The sequence below is a fragment of the Dermatophagoides farinae genome, chromosome 1 (assembly GCF_024713945.1).
Source record: "Dermatophagoides farinae isolate YC_2012a chromosome 1, ASM2471394v1, whole genome shotgun sequence".
NCBI classification, from domain to species: domain Eukaryota; kingdom Metazoa; phylum Arthropoda; class Arachnida; order Sarcoptiformes; family Pyroglyphidae; genus Dermatophagoides; species Dermatophagoides farinae.
Genome location: NC_134677.1, coordinates 1,041,176 through 1,066,880, shown reverse-complemented (window position 1 = coordinate 1,066,880; position 25,705 = coordinate 1,041,176). Strand labels below are relative to the sequence as shown.

At 28.2% G+C, this 25,705-nt stretch overlaps 3 protein-coding genes across 4 annotated transcripts in view; 1 reads left to right on the top strand and 2 right to left on the bottom strand.

Annotated features, from left to right (window-relative positions):
• LOC124492719 (prolactin-releasing peptide receptor) overlaps window positions 1-12,308 on the bottom strand; it is a 61,215-nt gene extending 48,907 nt beyond the window's left edge. The window contains exons 1-2 of the mRNA XM_075730361.1: window positions 12,117-12,308; window positions 10,982-11,473 (exon numbers count right to left, since the gene is read on the bottom strand). The gene's annotated coding sequence lies outside the window, so the exon portion shown is untranslated. The remainder of the gene's footprint in view (window positions 1-10,981; window positions 11,474-12,116) is intronic.
• LOC124491662 (uncharacterized) lies at window positions 704-2,233 on the bottom strand. Its single transcript, XM_047054340.2, has one exon. The coding sequence runs from the start codon at window positions 2,084-2,086 to the stop codon at window positions 1,082-1,084; it is 1,005 nt and encodes a 334-aa protein (XP_046910296.2). The 5' UTR covers window positions 2,087-2,233; the 3' UTR covers window positions 704-1,081.
• A 9,247-nt stretch (window positions 12,309-21,555) lies between the features above and the next one.
• Window positions 21,556-25,226, top strand: LOC124493128 (uncharacterized). 2 transcript variants are annotated; one of them, XM_075730327.1, is made up of 3 exons: window positions 21,556-23,056; window positions 23,114-23,344; window positions 23,697-25,226. In XM_075730327.1, the coding sequence occupies exon 3, from the start codon at window positions 23,989-23,991 to the stop codon at window positions 24,970-24,972; it is 984 nt and encodes a 327-aa protein (XP_075586442.1). In that variant the 5' UTR covers window positions 21,556-23,056; window positions 23,114-23,344; window positions 23,697-23,988; the 3' UTR covers window positions 24,973-25,226. The 2 variants fall into 2 exon arrangements, with proteins under 2 accessions (XP_075586442.1, XP_075586437.1); XM_075730322.1 differs by having other exon boundaries at window positions 23,486-25,226.
• The last annotated feature ends 479 nt before the right edge of the window (window positions 25,227-25,705 follow it).

The following is a 25,705-nucleotide window of genomic DNA, read 5'->3' as shown; positions in this document are numbered from 1 at the left end:
TTCAAATCGATCATCTCATCATGGATATATTGCAATTATCATATTCATATAGGTCCACAACACAACAACAGCTCAAATTAAGAATAATAACAGAAGAAGAAAAAAAATGGATGAAAAAACAAAGATTACAATGATAAATAAGTACACATACACACACAAAAAGACAGTGAGCTAGTCAATATAAGTAATGATGAAATAAAGAAAAAGAAAAATCTCTTTAGGCTGTATGTAATATTTGTTTGTTGTAATATTCGGTTGGTTAGTTTGGCCATTTGTTATTCAATGTTTTCGTATTTTTTTATATTTTTGTTTTGCTTGCGTTTCGTTACATAAATTGGTAATTTTTTTTATTTCTTTAGTTTGGACTCTCTCTCTCTCTTTCTGGATACATTCTCTCCCAAGGGTGTAAAGATGTTTTTCATGTGTATGTCTTTAAGAAAAAAAAAAATAAACGGAAGTAAATCATAATCAACAACAACAACAACGACAACAAATGATGATGGCGACAAATTGCTCATGTTGTTTGCAAAAAAAAAAAAAAAAAATTGTCAAAATGAACAACGAAAAAAAAGATGGCCACAATATTGGAATAATTTTTCATTCTCTAAATAAAAAAAAAATTCTATGCCATTTCGTTTAGATGGGTGGGGGAAAAAGAATCACGAGATGAAATGCAAAATACAACAAAAACTGTTGTAAAAAGTATTAACAACAGTTTATAATTGAGAAAACGAATTTGGTTTTAGAACACTTTCAAACAATTTTTAAAGAATTTATTTTCTTTTATTTTAAAATTTTAAGTTTTGTCAATGTTTTCAGAGAGAAAAAAAAACTTAACATAAAAAAAACTACAAGAAAAAAAAAGCAAGAAGAAAAGACAAAGAAAAAAACACTCACGTGTTTTCTCTCTTTTATAATATTTTCTTTTTCATAAATGAAGTTACATTTTTTGTAACATTCTCCGCGCCTATAAAGAAAAATAAATAAATAAATAAGATAAGATTAAGCAGAATTATATTTTTTTTTTTGAAATCATTCATCGTCGATCTTTAATAATGTTTGGATTGACCTTCGTTGCGTATCATCTTTGTTTTACGATTACCATTCTGACAATGCGATTTTTTAACTTCATCAAAGGGGTTATAGACAAACCAGAATCACTAGCCACAGGTCTAAAATTTACAATGTATTGTATATCTGATATTAACGATACGAATTTTTCAAATTTATACGATTTTCCAAACGTCATTGCTTGCATCGTTTTTTCAACTGTTTTGACAGCTCGCTCCCAAAGACCACCACGATATGGAGAGTAAACCGTTATATGATGCCATTTCGATAAAATATTTTGATCCGCTTTATTTTCGTTAACATGCTTGTTATACATTTTTTCGGTGACTATAAAGGCTTTCGAATTATCACTTAATACCGCTGTCGGGTATCCAGAATCATTCATGAATCTTTTTATCGCATTCCAATTTTCTTCAATAGTTGATGATTTAACAATTTTAAGGAAAATGTTCAGAATTTTCAAACATATGATCAAAAGTATGTACACTTTTCTTTTAAAATCCGAAATTTTCACGCGCATAGGTCCAAAATGATTTATACCATTCGTTGCATATGACACACCTTGACATATTCTTGCAATAAGTGAACCTCCCACGGGAACATCAAATTGTTTTTCTTTCAATACTCGACATGTCTTGCACGAATTCTTTATTGTTTGACCTTTTTTCATGATCAAACGCAATGATTCCACATATCTGTTGCTTTCACCCATTATTATGTTATTTGTTTTATGATCTTTGACATATTTATTCTTTTGCATTTCTGGCTGAATGACATTTTTAAATTTTTCATCAGATGATTTGAATTCATAATCTTCTTCAATTTCACATGCAAATGTTCTTGTTGTTCGTGCATTTATTGATTCATTACCGGAGATCATGAAACCAAATATTGTATCAATTACAACGTATTTTTCTATTATTTGAATGTTATTTGGTCGATATATTTTATAACGTTGATCTAGTCCAATTAATGCTGATAATTTATTATTAGATCGATCAGCCAAATTTTTCATTATTTCTTTTGGTATCAAGTGATTTAATTCCTTAGGATTCGATGAATATCCTAAGGCCTCCTCCAATCCGTCAACAATAAAGAATTTTACTTGTATTTTATTTCGATTATTTGTGTTGAATTGCAGATACGTAAATTTTGACGTTCTTTTCGGAAAGATTGTTTCAGTTCCATAGCGAAAGCTCAAGCAAATCTACAGGAAGTCTTTCACAGAAATGTTCTGGAGACGTGGAATCGATGCTTAGCATGATTCGTAGATTGGATGGTAAACTGGAATCAAGAGAAGTGCTAAAGAGCATTTCAGAGTATGTCTTTGCAGACGTTTATTAGAAACTAATTTGGTGACGATACATACGAAAATGATGGAATTGTTTCATCTGGCGTTTCTTCTGGCACAGGAAAAGTGGATAATCATTTAGGAAGACGACGTTGGTAACACATTTGTTAGCGGATTCATTCGTTGAATCTTCGTCAATGGAAATGATATCATCTGATGATTTTGGCATGTGATCAAAACGGTTGTTTTTGATGGTGATTACGAAAGAACCATTAGTTATTTGAATGGTAGAGTCACCAGGGTTGCCGATCGATCAGGCATTTGTGCAGACGTTCACAATTTAAAACCAAATGGAATTGGTAAATCAGTTTGAAAACAGAAGAAGAAGAAAGTTTAGAAAATCGTACCAAAAGTTATTTATTGTGCAAAGAACAAGAGATATGAAGAAAAAGGAAGTTCGAATATTCATGAAAAAGACGAGAGAATTACTGTAATGGTAGAGGATTCATTGGTTGAATCAATGTCTTTGAATATGTTTTGGCAAGTTTGGCAATACGACATGAGCAAGTCATGGCCGTCGTTTTGTTATGATGTTTTTGTGACGTTTCAATATTTATTTCAACAGTATGGTTGGAATTGTTAAAAGAAATATTGAATTAGTCGACATGCTGTTGAGTATATTTAAAGTATGTTCAATAATGTGACATATTGTATATATATGAGTTTGTTTAACCAGTTATTTATTAATGATTAAAACACATATTCATCAACTGCTAACTATTGAATTTTTCCAAGCCTCCTTGCTTTAATTTATTTCTCATCATTTGAAATTAGTTTGAAACAATAACAAATATTCAATTAAATCGACCATCAGGATTTCAGCTCGGTAACGGCGTGACTATCACATCATATACATTTATTACATTTCTAGTCAATATTAGTACATTTTTCTTTCTTATTTCACAGAATTTTGGACGAGAATGATAATCTTTTCTTTTTTTGCACTGAAAAAAAATTCAAAAAGTTTGTAGTTTTTGTTGTAGATTAATAACAAAAAAAAAATTTATTATTTCAATCAAATGAAAAAAAATAACTTGTAATAATCTTATTAGATATTATTAAAAACAGCTAGAATTTTATTTCATTTCAGTTTTTTTTCAGTGAATTACAGATGGATCAAAAAAAAAAAATGTGATGCTTGTGGTATATGCATTGGAACCAAATTGGTATGGTACACCAGTCGTCAATTTAGATATTTAAAGAATTTTATTTTTTGTATTCTATAATCCAATTTTGATCAAAACTTCAAAATGAAAAGAATAACGAAAAAAAAATTGAATTTGAAATTTTTTTTTTCGTTTTTTGTAAACAACAACAGAATAATGATGAAATTTTTTTTTTTATTATCTCTAATGGTAACATTGTATTCACATTGATTTTTTGGTTTGAAAAAAAATTTCACGGATTCGTTTGTTTGTTTTTTTGTTTTTTTTCACATTAAATTTTCACAGAAAACCGTCAGAAAATAAACGACAAAAATTTGATAATGCTGTGAAAACTACATAGAGAAAGAGAGAGAGAGAGACAATGTTTAAATTGAATTAGTCCTATATACAGTGAAGAATTTCAATCAATGATAATGATGAATGATTCGATTGCGTAGAAAAATTTTTGCGAATGTGAATGTATATATATATAAAAAAACCGTCAAACATTAAGCAACCACTTGATATGTTTCATCATCATCATGGCATCCGGATATGTCATCATCAGCAACCAGACTAAAAAAAAAACTAATATTATTTTTCTCTTCTTCATGTTAACCATGAAACAATCACAAATTGTTGTCGGTTTTTGTCGTTTTGTTCATTCAGATCCAATAATAACAATAACAACAACAACAACAACAACAACAACAACAACCATGAAAGAAAAAACAAACTAAATTAACTTAATCAATTTTTCGTCATCAACAAGATGAACGAACATCATCTTTGTTATTGGCATCATCATCATCATCATCATCATTACATGACAACAACACCAACAATCTTGTTCATCATATAACAAGATAACAGAGAGAATATATAAATGAAACAAGATTCTGATTCTTTTTTTTTCTTGCTTGCTTAGTTCAGTGATTTTGTTTTTCCTCTGAACATACGTCATCATGTGATGACTGTGTGTGTGTGTGAGTGAATGATTCAAGAGAAATTCTTGATTGTTCCATTTGTTCGATATTTGTTTACATTCACTTGATTCCAGATTCATTTAGTCAATATACTTCAATGGAGGTCAATTTTGTAATCGACTCAACAAACATTTTCATTCAATAAATGTAGTAGCATTTCAGTTGAATCTGTGTGAAGATTAATATAATAATAATCTAATCTATATCCATAGCAAGGTTGACAAAAATTTCCATTTGGCATCGACAAAATTCATTCAATTGGTTTTCGTATCAATCATATGATTGTTTTTTTACGCAAAAAAAAATCTGAATGTGATAGCCTATAAATCATCAACACCACAAATCGATGATTGAAAATCTTTTGATGATTAATCTTTCCAAACAAAAAAATGGAAAAAAAGTGAGGATTACAGTGTTTGAAATGATGAAGAAAAATGTTCATTTTGCATGCACACCCACCCACACACACACACACACACACACACACACATACGAACTAAAGAAACGAAATGAAATGAAAAAAAAATCTTGAAAAGCTACAGATTTGATTTTCTATACACATTTTTTCCGTTTACATAATGGATCAATCATATTGATAATCAATGATATGATAAAAAACAACTAAAGTGATCTACACGCACCAAAATAGGATTCACAAACAACAAAGGAAACATGAAACCAATGAAACAAACAAAAAAAAATTTGTTCAATTCGTTTTTTCCAACAATCATATCTATCTCTCTCTCTTTCGGCCTATGTGATCAATATCACACACGCAAGCATTGTGAACGTTTCCTTTTATCATTATAAAAATGGAAAAAAAGCTTAAAATGAAAAAAAAGAAATATTCGTGCGTGAATGAATGAAAGATGATGAAACGAAGAATAAAATGGAAACAAAATTGAGAAAATAATAAAGAAACGCAACAACAACAACAACAACAACAAGGAACACCATCATTGACGATGAAAATTATACAATCAACGCACACCCATGGGTCATGTGATCAATGGTGGCTATCATTATTATTATGATGATGATTATATCTAAAGAATAAAACAAAAATATGAAATAAATAAATTATATCAACAATATTCCTGCAATTTTTGTTGTTGCCATTATCATTATCATCATCATCATCATCATTATTATAATGATAATGATGATGATAATAAAAACAGAACAAAACAAAAAAAAAATGAGAAAAATTAAAGTGTTTAGCATCAATGAAGAAAAGAATCTAATATCGTCGAACCAAAAAAAAGGAGCATAAAAATTTCCATCAAACAACAGATGGAAATTCAGTGAATTTTTTTTTCTTTTTTTTTGCCATAAAAAATCATCATATTGAAGATATTGATCCAATAATTGAATAGTGAACTTTCATAGATGAGAATAAATTCCAATATCATAGATAAGAATTTTTGAGTGAGGAATTTTACACTCTAGTTTCATATGCAAAATTAATCAATAATCAGGAATAATCAACAAACAAAATTATTCTGGATGATTATAATAAGAATTCAATTTCAACAACTCTCTCTCTCTCATTTTCGGCTTCCAAAATAATAATGTCATTGATTCAAAGAAAAAGAATAAAAAAATAAATAAAAAATATCGATTTCAAATCGATCATCTCATCATGGATATATTGCGATTATCATATTCATATAGCCCCACAATACAACAACAGCTCAAAATTAAGAATGATAACAGAAGAAGATAAAAAACAAAGATTACGATGATAAATAAGTACACACGCACACACACACACACAGAAAAGACTGTGAGCTAGTCAATATAAGTAATGATGAAATAAAGAAAAGAAAAATCTCTTTAGGCTGTATGTAATATTTGTTTGTTGTAATATTCGGTTGATTAGTTTGGCCATTTGTTATTCAATGTTTTCGTTTTTTTTATATTTTTGTTTTGCTTGCGTTTCGGTACATAAATTGGTAATTTTTTTTTTTATTTCTTTAGTTTGGACTCTCTCTCTCTCTGGATACATTCTCTCCCAAGGGTGTAAAGATGTTTTTCATGTGTATGTCTTTAAGAAAAAAAAAATAAACGGAAGTAAATCATAATCATCAACAACAACAACGACAACAAATGATGATGGCGACAAATTGCTCATGTTGTTTGCAAAAAAAAAAAAAAAAAATTGTCAAAATGAACAACGAAAAAAAAGATGGCCACAATATTGGAATAATTTTTCATTCTCTAAATAAAAAAAAAATTCTATGCCATTTCGTTTAGATGGGTGGGGGAAAAAGAATCGCGAGATGAAATGCAAAATACAACAAAAACAAAAAACAGCAAAATTCTTGCGAAATACAAAAAAAAAATGACAAAAATTTTTATGTTTTTACTTGACTGTGTGTGTGTGTGTGTAGGTAGGTAGTTGATGGTTAATGTTTTTTGCTGTTGTTGTTTTGTCATTCTTTTCAAAAGAATATTCTCGATAAAAAAAATATGAAAAAACGTCACCAACTATAAACCAGGTGGGTAGGTGGAAAAAATACATTCATGTAGTTCTGTTTTGTTTCCAAAAAAAAACTTGTCAATTTCTATACCATATTGCTCGTTTTCTCTCTCTTGCCATTCTGTTTTATTCCGTTTTTTTAACTATAATCAAGATCTAAAAACAAAACTTTTCATTTCATCATCATCATCATCATTATCATTAACGCTGTGAATATTAATGAATTTTGATCAATATATGACATTTTTTGTTTGACATTCTGAACATTACAAACAATTCGTTCATCTAATGAAACAAAAAAAAAATTGAAAATGATCATGATGCGTAATAATAATTTGTACAATAATTGACAAGTGAGAGCGAAAAATTTTTACCTTGATAATTTTTTCATTCCATTCACCAAACATCATTATTTACAATCAAGTTGTTTTCCAAATCATAATGATTACATTGTATATGAATGTAACAATTTTTCTAACATGCAGTAATGACGATGATGATGATTTGCATTTACATTGAATTTTTTTTGTTTGATTTGGTGAATGAAAAAAACACATTGATTAGAATATATATTGATTTCAGATTTCGATTGATTTGATTCGATTTATTCGATTTCTGGCTTGAAAAATAAACAAAAACCCAGGTGGATTTTGGATGAAAGCAAAAAAAAAAAAACAAAAATCAATACAATGGAATTTGAAATTGTAAAATTTTTCATTCAAATAATAATTTGGTTGTTGTTGTTGTTTTTTTTTCATGAAAATTCACAGAATTTGTAATGAAATTCTTGTTTCCATTGAATTTATTATTACTTTATCCGTGAAAAAAAATTCCATCGCCACCGAGAATTGGCCAAATGGAAAAAATAGGGAATTTTCCATTTTCACATCATATCAATGAGCAATTTTAAATTCAATCTGAATATCATGAATGAAATGAAAAAAACAAGAATAATTTTTTCTTTTCCGTTCAACGATATTTATAAGCAAGCCGACAACCATAACAAAACAAAACAAAACAGAATAAACCGCAATGAATCGGAGCTTCTGACAGGCTACATTGTTCGACGACGATGATGATGATACCACGATGTTCATGATTGAATGAATCCAATTCAATTATAACAACAGCAGCAGCAGCAACAACAACAACAACAAAAGCTAATTCAACTGATTCAATGAAAACAAAAAACAATGAATAAAAATGGGAAGAGAAGAAAATAAATTTACACAAAAAAAAAAATAAACATTTACACAATTTTTACAAATAAATTGAATGTTGATCCAAAACAATTTCAGAATGATGATGATGATGATTACGGTCTAAAAAAAATTTTTATGCACCAATACCAAAAAAAAGGTTATTTCTATGTATTTTAAAAGTGAAAAAAAATGAAAATGAAAATGAAATTCACTGCAAGAATTTTTTTTCCATTCAATTACGCTTTTAAATTCTCACCATTCTTCACATTTTATCGGAAATTCGGCCCGTACGAAAAAAATTTATTTATGATCACTGCAAAAAAAATATACATTTTTAAACAGGAAAAATATCAAAGTTGACGTTCACATTTTTTTTATGACAAATTTCAGAAAAATTTCAAGAAATTAAGAAAAATTCAATGAACACTATAGAGAATGGAGAGGAAAAAATAAAAAAATTCAACATCAATATTGGAATCAGTTATATTTGGTAGTTGAAAAGAATTTTCTTCTCCATTTTTTTTTTTTTTGGTTCGAGAATAAATAATGAATGAAAAAATTTTCATCGATAAACAAGAAAGAATGTCAAAAAAAAACTAAGAAGAAGAAGAAAAAGAATATGGCCAGTATTTACCAAAAAAAAATAATCATCGATCGATGGATCAAATGATTGTATCGGCAAGCAAAAAAAAACAACAACAATAACAACAAGAATAAATAATCGCATTTCATTTTAAAATTCCAATGAAAATTATTGCTATAAAAAAAATACTGAGAACACACACATATTGGTTCTTTTTTTTCTTGTCTTTTTTTCCATTTTCCGGCTGAAAAAAAAATAAATAAAATAAACTGCTTTTCAAAGCTTAAAAGATCATTTTTATTTTGATGATAGACAATGATGAAGAAACAAACAAACAAGAAAAAAAAAGACGAAAACATTATCAAACGATTATAGTTTGTTTAAGTATAGAAGCGAAAAACGAAAAAATAATACAGTCGTCAACAATTTGATTAACCAATTGAATAAATGATTTAGGAAATACACACACGCACACACAAATTGTGGAGCCATAAACATCACCAAAAAAAAGCAACCGTTTTTTTCTATGGCCATTAATCTATCCATTTTACTTGGCTATTTATTGACGTTTTATATCCATTTATAATTTGTAAATTTGTCTTAATTTTATTTTATTTGTTTGTTTGTTTATTCGTTCGTTTTTTTTCAAGGCTTCCATCTTTGTCCACCATTAAAATGTCTACATCAATTACAGGTTATGAAGAAAAAAACGATTATAACCAAAATAATGACCAATCGACCGAATAATTACCGTGTAAAACTTTTCAGCCAACCAACTGCTGATGATGGTGATGGATTCACGTAAATTGATATTGATTGCAAAGTCAAAATAATCCGACAAAGATGGCAACATTTAGCATCATTTATTTATTATTTATTGTTGTTGTTGTTGTTGTTATTTGCATTGTGTGTTGAAATTCATAACTCATTTTTGTTTAAACACAACAAACAGACAGACAGAAAAAAATAAAAATTCAATGATGATGACGGATAATACCGTTCATAATGATGAATATATCAGATTTCAACAACAATAACCGAAATCTGATTTTTTCTGTTCCTGGTTGTCATCATGATGATGAATGAATGAAATAATTGTGTCTACAAGAGATAACTGTAGATTGAAAAGATTTTTAATTTCACCAAACAACAACAACAACAACAAAACGACAACAACAATAATAATAACAAAAATGAAAAATTGATTTTCAAATTAAAAAAAAATATATGATTAGCCAGAATATGACACAATATTTTCGTTGTGTTTTTTTTTCTCTTCATCTTTGTCATTCAAAACATCATCACATTGTGGCCATACACACAGACAATAGAATTTGCAATAAAGTTATGGTTGAAATTTCAACAACAAAAACAACAACAAAAGTTCTAAGAAAAAGTTTCAAATCACAAAAACTTTCTGCCACTGTCTCTCATTCGCTGTGTGTGTGTGTGTGTGTGTGTGATTGTGAAATTAAAAGTAAAAAAAAAAATTCTTTTCTTTTTTTTCTCTACTAAAAATAACTGAAAAATCTGGCTAACTTTTGTTTTTGTGATGTTTGTTTTCCATTTTCTACAACCATATACACACAAACAAACATTAGAGAGAATCAGAATTTTATAGAAATCCCCTTAAGACCAAGAGAGAGAGAGAGAGAGAGAGAGAGAGAGAGAGAGAGAGAGAGAGAGAGAGAGAGAGAGAGAGAGACAGAATTTGGAATAAACAAACTTGAATAACTTTATTATTGTATATAAATTCAACTTGGCTACAAATTCAAATCCTCACTATATATATATATATGTATGATGATGATAACATCAACAAAATCATTATTATTATCATTGGCATGGAATCTTTTGGGATGGATTTTGAATTTTTTTTTTTGCTTGCCCATTTGGAAAAAATAAATAAATTCCAGCCAGTAGAAATTAACAAAAAAAAAAAAAAAAAAATTATTACGACACTACAATATATACATTATTTATTCTAAATGGCCAGAGAGAGAGAGAGAAAAAAAAATGCTCAGTGATGCCATAGAATCGTTCATTTTCATTTTCAAATTAATTAGAAAAAAAAACAAAATTCACATTGCCACCAATAAATGAATGAAATTATCATCGAAAACAAGAAATTTTGGCATAATTCTTTTTCGTTAATACTTACATTTACAAATCAATTTCGTATTCCTATTGTTTGTTTGTTCGGTCGTTCAATGATTGCCTGTTGTTGTTGTTGTTGCTGTTGTTGTTTGTTTGTTTGTTTCGATTGAAACATTAATATAAAACTTTATTTTGAAAAAAGTTTTACATTTGAATTTGTAAATGTTGCAATTTGTTTGTGTGTATGTGTGTATGTACACTTGAACGAATGAATGAGTGTTGTTGATTATGTTTAAGAAAAGAAGAAATTCTTAATCTGATGACAATGTTAATGCTGGTGCTGCTTTCATTACTATTTTTGATGATGATGATGATGATGTGGCTGAGAATATGTTTCCGGTTTTATATTTGCAGAGATGGTGAAAATTCAAAAACAAATAAACACATTTACTGGTGCACACACCAGAAAACTAAATAGAATCTAGATCAAAAATGTTGCACTGATCAATGACGACGATGATGGTGAAAAAATGATGAAAGACATCCATAATAATCACTGGAAGCGAAAAAAAAATAATTAATAATCATAATTATCAGCGTACTAAAATCAGAACTAAAAGAAAGAATAAAATTTTTTTTTCCTCATATCCAACATGAATTCTTTCATTCATTCTTTGATTCTGTTTTCAAAGGACAATGATAATTAGTTTCAAATTTTCTTATATTCACTTTTTTTTATTTTTTCGTTAGTGTTCCAAAATGTTTGGAATTTCAAAAAGCAATATAGATTGGTTTTTCTCATTATTTTTTTCCTTTATATGTAGCAGAACTTGGTTTTTTTTTGTTCCAAGAACTGGTGTGTTTAATAATTAATTCTTGTATCATTTTTTTTTCTTTGCCATTCCAATGATCAATTTGATTCAATTGGATCAGTAAAAAAAAATTCCTTATCATTATTAAAGTTATGATGATAATAATAACCTAGCCTGTGGACGAACGAGGGAGAGAGAGAGAGAGAAAATTATTATGAAACAACAGCAATAATTGTAATTGTCTACAATTTGTAATTATATGGTTATGAAATGAAATATTGAATCATTTGGAAGTGGGGAAAAAAATTTTATCCCACAAGGTTTGGTAAAGCATAGAAAATACGGATATATGGAGTATTATACTTTTTAGCATAGGTTATTACTAACTTTAACATTGTGCCGCTACTTGGCCAAAAAAAACTTTACTTTTACTGTGCTGGTGATGATGATGATGATTAACACTTAAAAAAAAAAATTCAATCGAATTGAATCACATGATGATTTACAGAAACACAAACATCAATAAAATCGATATAAAATTAGTCAATGATGATCCATACTCGACTGTTGTCGATATGCAAGTGTTTTGTGTGTGTGTTTGTTTGTTTGTAGTACTTGAAAGGTAATATTTTCTTTTCCGTTTTTTCATTCATTCATTCAATTGGATTCCGTGCGCCGATTCTGAGATGGAAAACAAATGGATGTTTTTCTATAGTTTTTTTTTGCTGTTGTTGTTGTTGTTGTGGTCATGAATTCTATTTAATATATGCTTTCCAGAATATAATGTTTGAAAAAAGAGCATGCGCAATCAGTGTATGTTGTGTGTGTGTGTGTGTGTGTGTGTAAAGGAATTTTTTTTCCAAAATTCCTATTCATAAGAATCGTTTCAACATTATATCGCTGTGTTGATATTCTTCTTGCTGGGTTTATCATCATCATCATCATCATCATCGTCATGATTTATAAAATCAAAATATAAACAGTAGTAAAGGAAGAGACAGATACAAAATAATCAAGATTTTGAAACAATGTTTTTCTGTTTTTTTTTCGCAAAATTCTGTAAAGTTTTTCCATCATCAAAAGAATTGCTTTAAAAATTAAATAATTTCCAACCATTGATTTGCACATGACCAATGATGATGATGGGGATGATTTAATTAAAATGAAACAAATGATCAACGATCTTGATTCGTTTGCCTCATCAATCATTACGAGTCAATGATGATCGATTGGCTCTAATTGATTATTCTTTGACACAAACTTGAACAGAAAGATCAAGAAATATAGAAATAATCTCCATTTCTGTGTGTTTTTGGTGGTTATTGGTTTCAAACGAAAAAACTCAAAACATTACCACCGCCATTAATGATGATGATGATGATGATTATGAAAAAAAAAATCAACGACCGGAAAGCAATGACGACAAATACCATAACGACAATCAAAAGAATAATATTTGATGGAAAAAACGAAAACTTTTCGGAACAAGTAAAACAAACTGAAAGAAAATAGAAAACTTGGCAACAAATACGCCAAAAACAAACTTTAGATTTTCATATTCACAAAGAAAAAAAAAAGACAACGACGATTCACAAATCATTTTCAGAATTAAAAATCAACGAACCGAATGTAGAAAATTAGAAAGACGAAGAAAAAAAAAATGATGAAAATCGATATGAAAATAATCGGATTATAATATCATTATTCTATCATCATCATCAACGACGACGACGACGATGATAAATGAAAAGAAGAAGAAAGAAATGCCAAATGACCATTAATATCATCACCGTATGATGATTTAATGAAATAATGATGTCTGAAATTGGAATCTAGTTACCTAGTTATTATGGATAAAACAAAAAAACAAAAAAAAAATGACAAATGCACAATGGTGATGTATGGATATGTTTTTGTGAGTACAAAAATTGGAAACAACAACATCTTTATCGTTGTTATTGTGTATTTTTTTTTTTTTTTTTTGCTGCTGTTCGATTTGTTTCCATTAGAATTTTTGTTATTTTTTTCTAAGGGCAAAATGATCGATTGTTATTGTGTAACAAATGGTACAGGAAAAAATGTTTATTTGTTTGCGTGTGTGTCAAATGGAATCAAAAAACATTATTCATTTAGTTTTTATATACAAAATCTTTTGTTTGACCAAAAAAAAAGTCTCGGGAAAAAAATTTCCGGGAACATTTTTCTTTTGTTTGCGTGTGTGTGTGTGTGTGTCAAGATTAATAACCTGAATATTCACATCAAAGACACACACATCGATATATCGATATTAACTTTGACCAAGAACCAGATAAAAAAAATGTCGATTATCATATGACAAGACATGATTAAGGCGTTGGAGTTATTATCATCAATTGGTTCATTGGAATTCATTCATTCGTGTGTTTTTTTTGTCGTTCCTATCACATTTCCTTTGCTTTGACGAACACACACACCCACAAACAAACAAAAGAAAATGATAAAAATAAACAAACAAACCCGATATTCGTGAAACAAAACAAAACAAAAACTATGATATCCGAGAATGAAAAAAAAACTTGATTGAATTGAATGAAAAAATTCCAATGATTGTCCAGATTCTGATGATAATTTTGTTTGACCGGTCAATTGTAATATAATGATGATGATGATGATGAAACAAAACACCAAGAAACAAAACAAATAAAAAAAAAATTTAATGGAAACTTTCCATCACATAAACATTGATTAAATGTGATAGGATTTAGAAGAATTTTTTTCCCTTAATTTGAAATTCGATACAAACATCAAGAAATAACAACAACAACAACAACAACAACAAATACTGCAAAAAAACAATGTCCATTATGGAGCAGTTTTTTATGATGACCAATGGTCAAACAGTATTAAAACGATGATTAATCAATGAATGAAAATCTCTCTCATTATAATCAACAGACTAATGTGAATAATGAAGATGCAAAAAAAAAAAATTTACGACATTGGAAGCAAAACAAGTAAATTAATTATAGAAAAAATAAATCCAAATAATTAATCGATAAATAATTGATAATTATTGTGGATGAAACTGGATAAGACAAAAATTACGAAATTCTGGTCATAAAAAACTAATAATAAACAAACAGAACAAATTCTATTGAATTTGGACGGAAACAAAAACAAATACACAGAGAAATGAAAACAAAAATTCGATGATGAACAGGAGAGAAAGAGCAAGGAAGAATACTATTATGACGACTAGACTAATTCAAGAATTTTTCCGGAAAATTTTTTTTTGTCCGAAATTAATTCTAACAATGAAAAAATTTTTGGAGAGTGCAAAAAAAAAAAAAAAAAAATACAATGAATGAAATGTTGTGAATAAACAAACAAACAAAAATCGACCACCCAAAACAATGGCCACAGAATATACAAGCCACTATAGTAATGGAAATTGTGAATTCTATATATATATATATGTGTTCGACGATTCATGAATATTCTGGTATTCATCATTAATACCATTGTTGCTCAACATCAACAAGGCCTAAGGCTTGTTTGTGTGTGTGTGTGAATGTTTGGATTCAATACACACACACACACAAAATGAAATCCCAAGATGAATTGATTTTTTTTTTGCTATTTCTCTCTCCAGTCTTCAATTTGATAATTTATTTTGAATGATGACGATGATGATGAAATGCAAAATTCTATCCAGCAAAATGAAAATGGAAATAAAATTGAATTAAAAATTAAATTTGGTTCTAGTCGGAAAAAAAAAGAAAATTCAAATCAAAAAATTTTTGAAATGAAATGAATTTCCTGGTTTTCGGGAATGTCCATGCAAACATGTGTGCATGGTGTGTTACACACACACACACAGTAGGTCAAAGAATAACATTTCGCAGCAGCTGTAACAACGACGACGGAAATCGAAAAAAAAGAATCAAAATTTTTGTCTCTTGTAAAACAATAAAAAAAACTCTGTACACTGATTGATTGATCAGTTCAAATAATCTCAAGACATTTTTTTTCTTTTTTTTTTGGCCAAAATAAACATTGTCAATTTCGATACGAAATTCAATTAATTTATTCATTTATTCTCTGTATATCGCCATTTCAATGAATGCTTTTAACACATCGACAAAGACCAACGCACACACACACACACATACATTTATATTTGACATAAATGGAATCCATGTGCATAAAATGGGAAAAAAAATTATTCATTTCCATACACCCGGATTCATGGATTCAATTTCATCGATTTCAATAACAATAACTGAAACAACACCAACAGCAAATGGAGAGAGAGAAAGAAAATGGTAATTCAATCGTCAATGTGATTGACAATGAAATGTGAACAATTTTTTTTTCATGCAATGAGAGAAAAAAAAACAATTTCAAATCAAATCTGAAGCATCTCTTATCATTCATTGTCTTTTTATTTCTGTTGTTGTTGTTGTTTAATATTGAATGAATAAATTCTAAACGACAACAACAACAACAACAACAAATAATGATAAATGATGAATAAACAGAAAATTTTCAATGAGAAAATCGATGAAGTTTTTTTTCCATTTTGAATGAATTAAACGGAATTCAAGTGGAATAAAATTTTTTAAAAAAAAAATTCACAAACAATTAACATGAACAAAAATCATCAATTATGGTAAGATGAAAATTAGTTTTTTTCTTCAATTAGTACGGAATATTCTTTTTTTTCATTTATTTTTGCACGTTAATCAATCGATCATGGTTTATATGTGGTTCACATTTTTTTTTGTTTTGTTATGTGCCATTTGTCAATCGGTTAACGTGAACAAAACACACACACAGGATGATGATATCCTTTCAATATATTCTACGACGAATTATACGTCTTATTTTTCGTTGTTTAATTTTTACAATACCAAATAAAAAAATTTTTATTGATTATCTAACACGAAAATGTTTTCGATCACTATACAAACATTATCAACATCATCGACGAATTCGTATCCATGATACACAGACCATCATTATTCCTAGATATCGTATTGATTTAAGAAATCATTTGAAAATTCAAAATTATGCCACATTGATCGATACAGATTCAATAATGTTTACACAAACTGATGGTATGAAATTGGGACCAATCACAAAATTGAAGGTAAATCAATAAATCAATGAATTGAATATATTTTAAAAATATGAAAACAATTTTTTTTTGTTTGTTATGAATTCAATCAGATTCCAGCTCAAATTATGGCCACTTATTTGTTAATAATACAGCTACTTATTGGAAAATTGCAATAAAACAGGCATTGTTGATGAATTTTATAGTAGAAAATTTGATTGTCAACACAATCAATCAATCAATCAATCAATCATCGGCATCATAAACATTTCAGCACATTTCGTTTCAACCAATTCAGATTGATTAACTAATATTTTTTAAAAAAAACTAAAAAAATTTCAAAATTTTCAAATGAAAATTCAACAAACCAAAAAAAAAAAATTAATTATTCGTGCGTGTACCTTTTTTTTCTCTCTTCCAAAGTAATATTCATATTCCATATAAATGAATGGAATCATATTTCAGAATTAATTTTCAAAAAAAAACAAAAAAAAAATTCAAGTGAAAAAAACTTTCAAAAAACAACAATCAATAAAAAAAATGTGATGAAATGTTTGTCTGGTTTGTTGCTAGGTTGTTAATTAACCACCACCAACCTGGTTCATTGGTATCCATAATTATTTCATTTTCACACATTACATTTTCGTTGATTATGTCATTTGACTGTTAATGATTGTGAACACAACACAAACAGACAGAAAGAGAGACAAGATGATATCATTGGATGAAATTAAACATCGAATTATACGACTAATTCTTCGTTGTTTAATTATTCCGGTACCAGATGAACGAATTCCCATTAGTTATTTGACTGGAAAATATTTTCAATCACTATTCAAATATGATCATAACCGAATGGCCGATCAATCAGTAGGAATACAGTGGCCAACAATCAATGATAAACGAATTCAATTTGCATTTGTATTTCTTATATTTTTCATTATTCGTTCATTCATTCTAGCCAATTTCATTGACAATGATGATAATTTATATCTAACCATATTTGGTTCAGGATTTCGTTTATTAAAAGGCAATACATTTAGTATGGAAATGACCACTTGTTTATTATCGATAACAGCATTAACACAATGGATTGTAATGTTCATTTCAAAGGAAGCAAATTTTTTCTTCAAATTAAACATCATTTATGTGAAACAAATCTACAGTTTACTTGATTCACAATTGAATAAACGAAAACGTCAAAAAATGATTAAACGAATTGCTTATCAGCCAGATATATCGTTACGATTATTTATACAATTTTTTTGTCTCATTCGTATAAGCTGTACATTTGGTATACCTTTCGGAACAGGATTTACATCCATGGCCATTTTCATCATAAGTGATCCAAAAATGAATAATATACATGTATTTTATCATTCAAATCTACTTTATTATGGATATTCATTATTCATATCATTCATGTGGACCATATGGGCATTCATTATTGTTGATTTGTTAGTATCAATAATAACATTATTTCCAATCATACTGTTAATATTACGATATAAATCGGCAAGATTAATTGAATATGTGGATTATAGAATAGCCAGAATTAAACAGAATTATGATGCAAAAACCAAACAACGATATCAACAACAACAAATCAACATTTGTATACGACAATATGTACAATCAATAAATCTATTGATTGATGAAACATTCTGTCAAATACATTATTGGCGATTACATCTAACAACATTATATCAATCATGTACTATTATAATTGGTTTCTTTCTTTATGTATTGACTAGTGTTAAAAATGAATGGATTTTTCGTCTATGTTTTATTGAATTAATCATTTTGAGTATAACAATGTTATTTTTATATACAAAAATAGCAGCAAAATATGTTTTACAATCAAAACAAATTCGTATACATGATACACAGGCAATTATTCCAAAATATCCTATTAATTTAAGAAATCATTTGAAAATACAAAATCATGTTACATTGATCGATACAGATTCATTAATATTTACACAATGTGATGGCATAAAATTGGGACCAATCATACAGATAACGGTAAGTGAGATCGATTTTGATTACGAACAAAAAAAAACAAAAACAAAAACAACCGAATAATTTTCTTTCTATTCTTTATTCACAGATCATTGCTCAAATTATGGCCATGTATCTGTTGATAATGCAGCTATTTATTGGAAAATTTCAATCGTGATTTTTTTCTCCTAAAAATAATTTCGAATTCACCGGAACAAAAAAAAACCGCCGTGGCAGAAATTCAATGTGACGTTCTATCTCCAAGCGTCATCAATAATACATGTAATTCGAATCCTTTCTTAAATTATCTCTAATCATCAATCAATAAAAACATTTTGAATAATGTGTGGAAGAACATTTTTTTCCAAAGAAATATTCTAATGAATAAAATCATCTTTCAGAATTAATTATCAAAAAAATAAAACTTTTGAAAATGATTCAAAAAACAACATTCAATGAAAAAATTTAATGAAAAGTTTGTTTGTTTGGCTTGTTTCTAGGTTGTTAATTAACCACCACCAACATTGGTTCATTGGTATTAAATTTTTTTAAATTACATTTTTGTTGGTTATGTCATTTGGCAGTTAACGATTGTGAACACTACACAAACACATACACACAAAGAGAAACAAACAAGATGATATCATTGCAAGAAATTCAACATCGAATTATAAGTCTAATTCTTCGTTGTTTAATTATTCCAATACCAGATGAAAATATTTACATTGATTATTTGACTGAAAAATGTTTTCGATCACTATTCAAACATTATCAACATTATCGACGATTGAAAAAACATTCATTGGACAAACGATGGCCAACAATCAATGATAAACGAATTCAATTTATATTTGTATTTCTTTTATTTTTCATTATTCGTTCATTCATTATAGCCAATTTCATTGACAATGATGATAGTTTATATTTAACCATTTTTGGTTCAGAATTTCGTTTATTAAAAGGCAATACATTTAGTATGGAAATGACCACCTGTTTTTTATCGATAACAGCATTAACACAATGGATTGTTATGTTCATTTCAAGTGAAGCAAATTTTTTCTTCAAATTAAACATTATCTATTCAAAACAAATCTACAGTTTACTTGATTCACGATTGAATAAACGAAAACGTCAAAAAATGATTAAACGAAATGATTACCAGCCAGATATATCGTTAAGATTATTTATACAATTTTTTTGTTTAATTCGTATATTCTGTACATATAGTATACCTTTAGCAACCGGATTTACATCCATGGCCATTTTCCTCATAAGTGATCCGAAAATGAATAATCTACATCTATTTTATAATTCATATCTGCTTTACTATGGATATTCATTATTCATAACATTCATGTGGACCACATGGGCATTCATTATTGTTGATTTGTTAGTATCAATATTAACATTATTTCCAATCATACTGTTAATATTACGATATAAATCGGCAAGATTAATTAAATATGTTGATTATAGAATTATGGTCATTTATATTACAACAACTAAACGAATGAATAAACAACAAATCAACATTTGTATACGACAATATATACGATCAATAAATCAATTGATTGATGAAATATTTTGTCAAATTCATTATTGGCGATTACATCTAACAGCATTAAATCAATTATGTTCCATTATAATTGGTTTCTTTCTTTACGTATTAACTTGTATAGAAATGGAATGGATTTTTCGCATATGTTTTATTGAACTAATCATTCTGAGTATAACAATGTTATTTTCATATACAAAAATAGTAACAAAACTTGCTGTACAATTAAAACAAATTCGTATTCATGATACACAGAAAATTATTCCTAAATATCATATTGATTTAAGAAATCATTTGAAAATACAAAATCATGTCACATTGATCGATACAGATTCATTAATATTTACACGAAGTGATGGCATAAAATTGGGACCAATCATACAGATAACGGTAAGTGAGATCGATTTCGATTACGAACAAAAAAAAACAAAAACAACCGAATAATTTTCTTTTCATTCTTTATCCATAGATTGTTGCTCAAATTATGGCCATGTATCTGTTGATAATGCAGCTATTTATTGGAAAATTTCAATCATGATTTTTTTCTCCTGAAAATAATTTCGAATTCAGATTCAAATTCGAATTTAAAAATTTAAATTTACTCAATCTTGATGACTAGACATTATTTTTCCACATTTTGAATTCGATTAGTCATCATCATCATTGGAAAATTATTTTTTTCAAAATTTCTCGAATACAACAAATAAACAAACAAACAAACAATGTGTGGGGGGAAAAAAATTCCGAATAATCAAAAAAAAAAAGACAATATGAATGCCATCAAATACAATAACAATCACTAATCGTATACTAATTACAGACATTCACTTGAATAAGAATCATCATCATCATCATCATTGACTATATTGAGATCTGTAATCAAAAATCATTCTTGCACACATACACACACACACACATACAAGCACAAAATCCACAACAAATACAGGTATATAGCATCATATATCTAGGTTAGCAAAAAAAAAAAAGTTTTCGAAATTATATAGAAAAAAAAAATTTTTTTTACAAACCAAAATTGTAAAGGAATTGGATCATAATATCATATCTCATTGAGTTCAAATATCAAATATATTTTGAGATCCAAAAACAAAACAGAAAAATAGAGCAGAAAGTATGTGTGTGTTTGTAGTGGTAGTGGTGATGACGGCGGTAATGAATACCGAATTTATGATCATATATGATTGTGTGTAGTGGATTCGGATTTCCGACAACAACAACAACAATAAAAATTAAAATTTGAATGATTATGATTGAGAAATTGTTTGCTGAAAACTGTTGTTCAATGTTTTGATTGTTTTTTTTTTGTTGATTTTTTTTTGTTAAAACTAAAAAAAAACTCACTTTTGTTCTGTCTGTATATGAAAAAAAAAACAAACAAACAAACAAACAAACAAACATTGATCGTTGATCGATGTTTGTCAAAATTGGTCAATCATTTTATCATTCAAAATAGATCAACAACAACAACAGCAGCAGCATACATTTCTTCAATGAAACTAAAAATTGACGTTGAAAAAATGTTTGTCCATCTGTTCTTTTTCTCATTATTTTCTTAACAAAAAAAAAAAAATGATAAAATCTTTTTCTGAAAAGAAAAACAACATTTATCATTGATCATTGATCAATAAATTCAATTTGTGTGTGACTGTCTGTTAGTCTGTGTGACATCTTGCATCAATTGTTGAATGATCGATTGTGAACACACATCAAGCAATCATCATTGATTTGATTTTTATGATTTTTTTGTATTGTTTTTTTTTCTCTTGCCAAAGTAATAAGTGAAAGAAATAAGAGACACAGAGAAAAAAAAATTTCCAAATAAAATGAAAATTTTGGACAAAATAATATCACGGATATCGATCAAATAAAATTTTTAAAAAAAAAATCACGAAATCACTTGAACATTTCCATTTTCATTATTAACTTGTTTAGCATAAACAACTTTCCATATTCGGACATTGGTCATACACCTGGATAATCAATAATGAAACCGTAGAGACGGAGAGAGAGGGAGAAAGTCTGTGTGTTGTGTAATACACGTATACGTGTGCTGTGTAACCTTTTCAATGATATTTCCTTGTTTCATTTTCATTTCTTTCAATTCACACACACACATTTCAATCAAGATTGATTACTAGAATCTCAAATATATTTATGTTTTAATCATCATCATCATCAATATAAGCCCATCATATCGAGTGTGTGCCAAGTGTGAATTGAAAATGTGTTCATGTGCGTGCTGTTTACCACAAATCGTTCATCATCATCGATTGATTTAACATGAAGATACCTGTGTGTGTCTACTAATGCCTGTGTTTATTAGATTTTTTTTCCCCCCATTACAATCATGCAGTGGTGGCGGTGGTAGCGCCTGATGAATGAATGAATGAATGAATGATTGAGTTGATGATTTGAATTGAAATGAGCAAAAAAAAAATGAATGAATGAAAAATGGTGGATTGAAAAAAAATGACGAAAAATTCAAGTTTTTTTTTCTCCGATTTTGTCTTCTGCCATCAATTTTTTTCTTTATCATATTATATGTTGGATAGATGAAAAAACTTTTCATTTTTTTTTTGAATCTCAATTCATTTAACCTGTCATCATCATCATCATCATCATCATCAATAACAACAACGTAGTCGTCAACGTCAGGTACCAGTTTTATATATTCAAGTTTGAAAAGTTTATTTTCATTTTTTTTTTCGTCAGAAAAAATTTTCAATTTGGTTACAGGAAACAACAACAACAGCACAAGCAAAGTGGAGCTAAACTGAATATCTGAAATAGAAATCTTGATGATAAAATACAGAAAATATACAAACAGGGAGATAGAGAGAGAGAGATGACGTTGGAATGATTGATCCAACAACAACAACAACAACAACAGACGAGACAACTTTCAATAGAAAGCGATGAAAACAAGGAAGACGTGTGTGTGAGGTAAGTAAAGAAAATCTGACTAGAAAATGGAAAAAGATTTTTCATTTTTTTTTGTTGTTGTTGTGTGTTTGTGGAAAAAAAATAAACAAATATATTTATCCCACATGGACCACTATCCATCATCATCAATTTGATCATCAGCGGCCATAATCCAATATTAATCCGACTTTCTCTCTCTTTTTTTTTATCGATTTGTGTATGATCATCATCATCATCATCATTGGCAACAATTTACCGACTTGCGACAATCATCATCATCATTTCTGCCGACGACAACGATAACAACAACAACAACAACCAACAAATACCGATCACCGACATCATATAATCATCATCATCATCGCATACTCAGACTGAGCAATAACAAAAAAAAATCATTCATTCCATAAAAATCATCATCAGCATCTATATGTGTATTAATGATTGAGAAAAAAAATGACGATAAACAACAAACATTGACAACAGGTTGTTTTTGTTTTTTATCATTAAAATAAATACTAAAATCATCAGCTTCATCATCATAAAAAAAAACGCTACAATTTTTTTTTTGTACGTGTCATGTATTATTAGTGACTTTTCCTATGTTTTTGTGTGCGATCCAATGAATGTGGATTCAGAATTGAAAGAAGCAAAAAAAAAAAAAAATGGCATCCACAACAAATGTGCAGAAAGAAATTGATTTACTTACAAATGAATGGAAAACATTACGATTACCGCATAAATTGAAACAATATCGTCAATATGAAAAATGTTTAGAAAGATTGAAATTAATGGCATCATCATCATCGTCATCGGCGGAATCAAAAGAATCATTGATTGAACAAATCAATCAACTTTATATTAAACTTGACAAATCAGTCATCTGTGGTGTTGATCAATGTTTTATTTGTGGCAATTGTAATGATGGTGGAAATTGTTCATTAACAACGACAACAACAAAATCAACCATTTATCAAAAGGTGACGATGGATAAACAACATGAAAAACAATTGGATCATCAAATCAATGATCATAATAATAACAGTGTTATTATTTCCGATGATCATGACGTTGATCAATTGAATGATAGTAATCGATTATTACAAACAACACGTGCAAGACTTCGAAGTACATCACCGCCAATAATGGCAACAAATAAAATAAATCCAAATGCCAATGTGATTGAATCGAAAAAATCAACATTAATCAATCAGATTGGAATATCCGATTGTGATAGACATAATGTTGATGATGTTGTGGATAACAAGAAATGTAATGGAATTGATTCCAAACAAAATTCCAAAAACAGTAATGGTGATCAAATCAATGATAATGAATCATCAATAAAAATAGATGAAGAATTGCCCGATGATTCATCGCCATCTGTTGGTCGTGATTGTCAATTGTCGAAAAATTTAAACATTGAATCATCATCGTCATCATCAACATTGTCATTGATGATGCCAAGACCATTTCAGAAATTATCACCATCATCATCAAATGATAGCTATAATGGCAGTAGTAGTGGATCAACAACGACAACAATCATTTCCGGTCGTTCACCACCAATTATAAGTAGCTATAAAGCATATAAAGATTTTATCAATAACTATACTATTACAACTACAACTACTACAACAGCCAAATAACCAAAAAAAAAAAAAAACCACATGGCAACTATAAGTTGAAAAACAAAAATTTTTTTTTCGGAAATTTTTCGTGTGATAAGAAAAAAAAACAAAACAAATTTAAAAATTACATAATAATCAAATTACCTGTTAATTGCTTTCTATTTTTTTGTTTGTTTGTTTGTTGTTGTTGTTGTTGCTTATTTATAAAAACAAAAAAAATTTATTCAGATTGTTATCATTATTGATTGATTAAAAAAAATTTTGAATTTTCATTGTCTTTTCGGTTTCATTCAATGATCAAGATGATCAATGATCCAATGATGAGCAGTAGTGGATGATTCATGACCAAAAAAAATGGCCTTCGAATCATGTCTTGTGTGTGTGTGTAAATGATTCACACGTGAGTGAATGTGATTCATTATTGCATCAAAATATTTATTGTGTGTAAATGAATAAATAGAAAAAACAAGTAAATCCACAAGTGTTTGAAGAGTTGTTGTTGTTGTTGTTGCTGTTCATTTCGGCATATTACATTCAATTCATTCAAATGAAAAAGTATGAAAAAAAAAAAATTAATTTCAAGGATAACCATAATCAAGTTACATTACCTGACTATATATACCTATTATCATTATCTTGGTGATGATTTTTTTTTTGGTTTTGGTTTCTACGTATTTTTTTCATTCATTCAATCAATTGAACTTTGTATTTTTGGATACCAGACATCATTTAATGAGTATTTAATGGATTA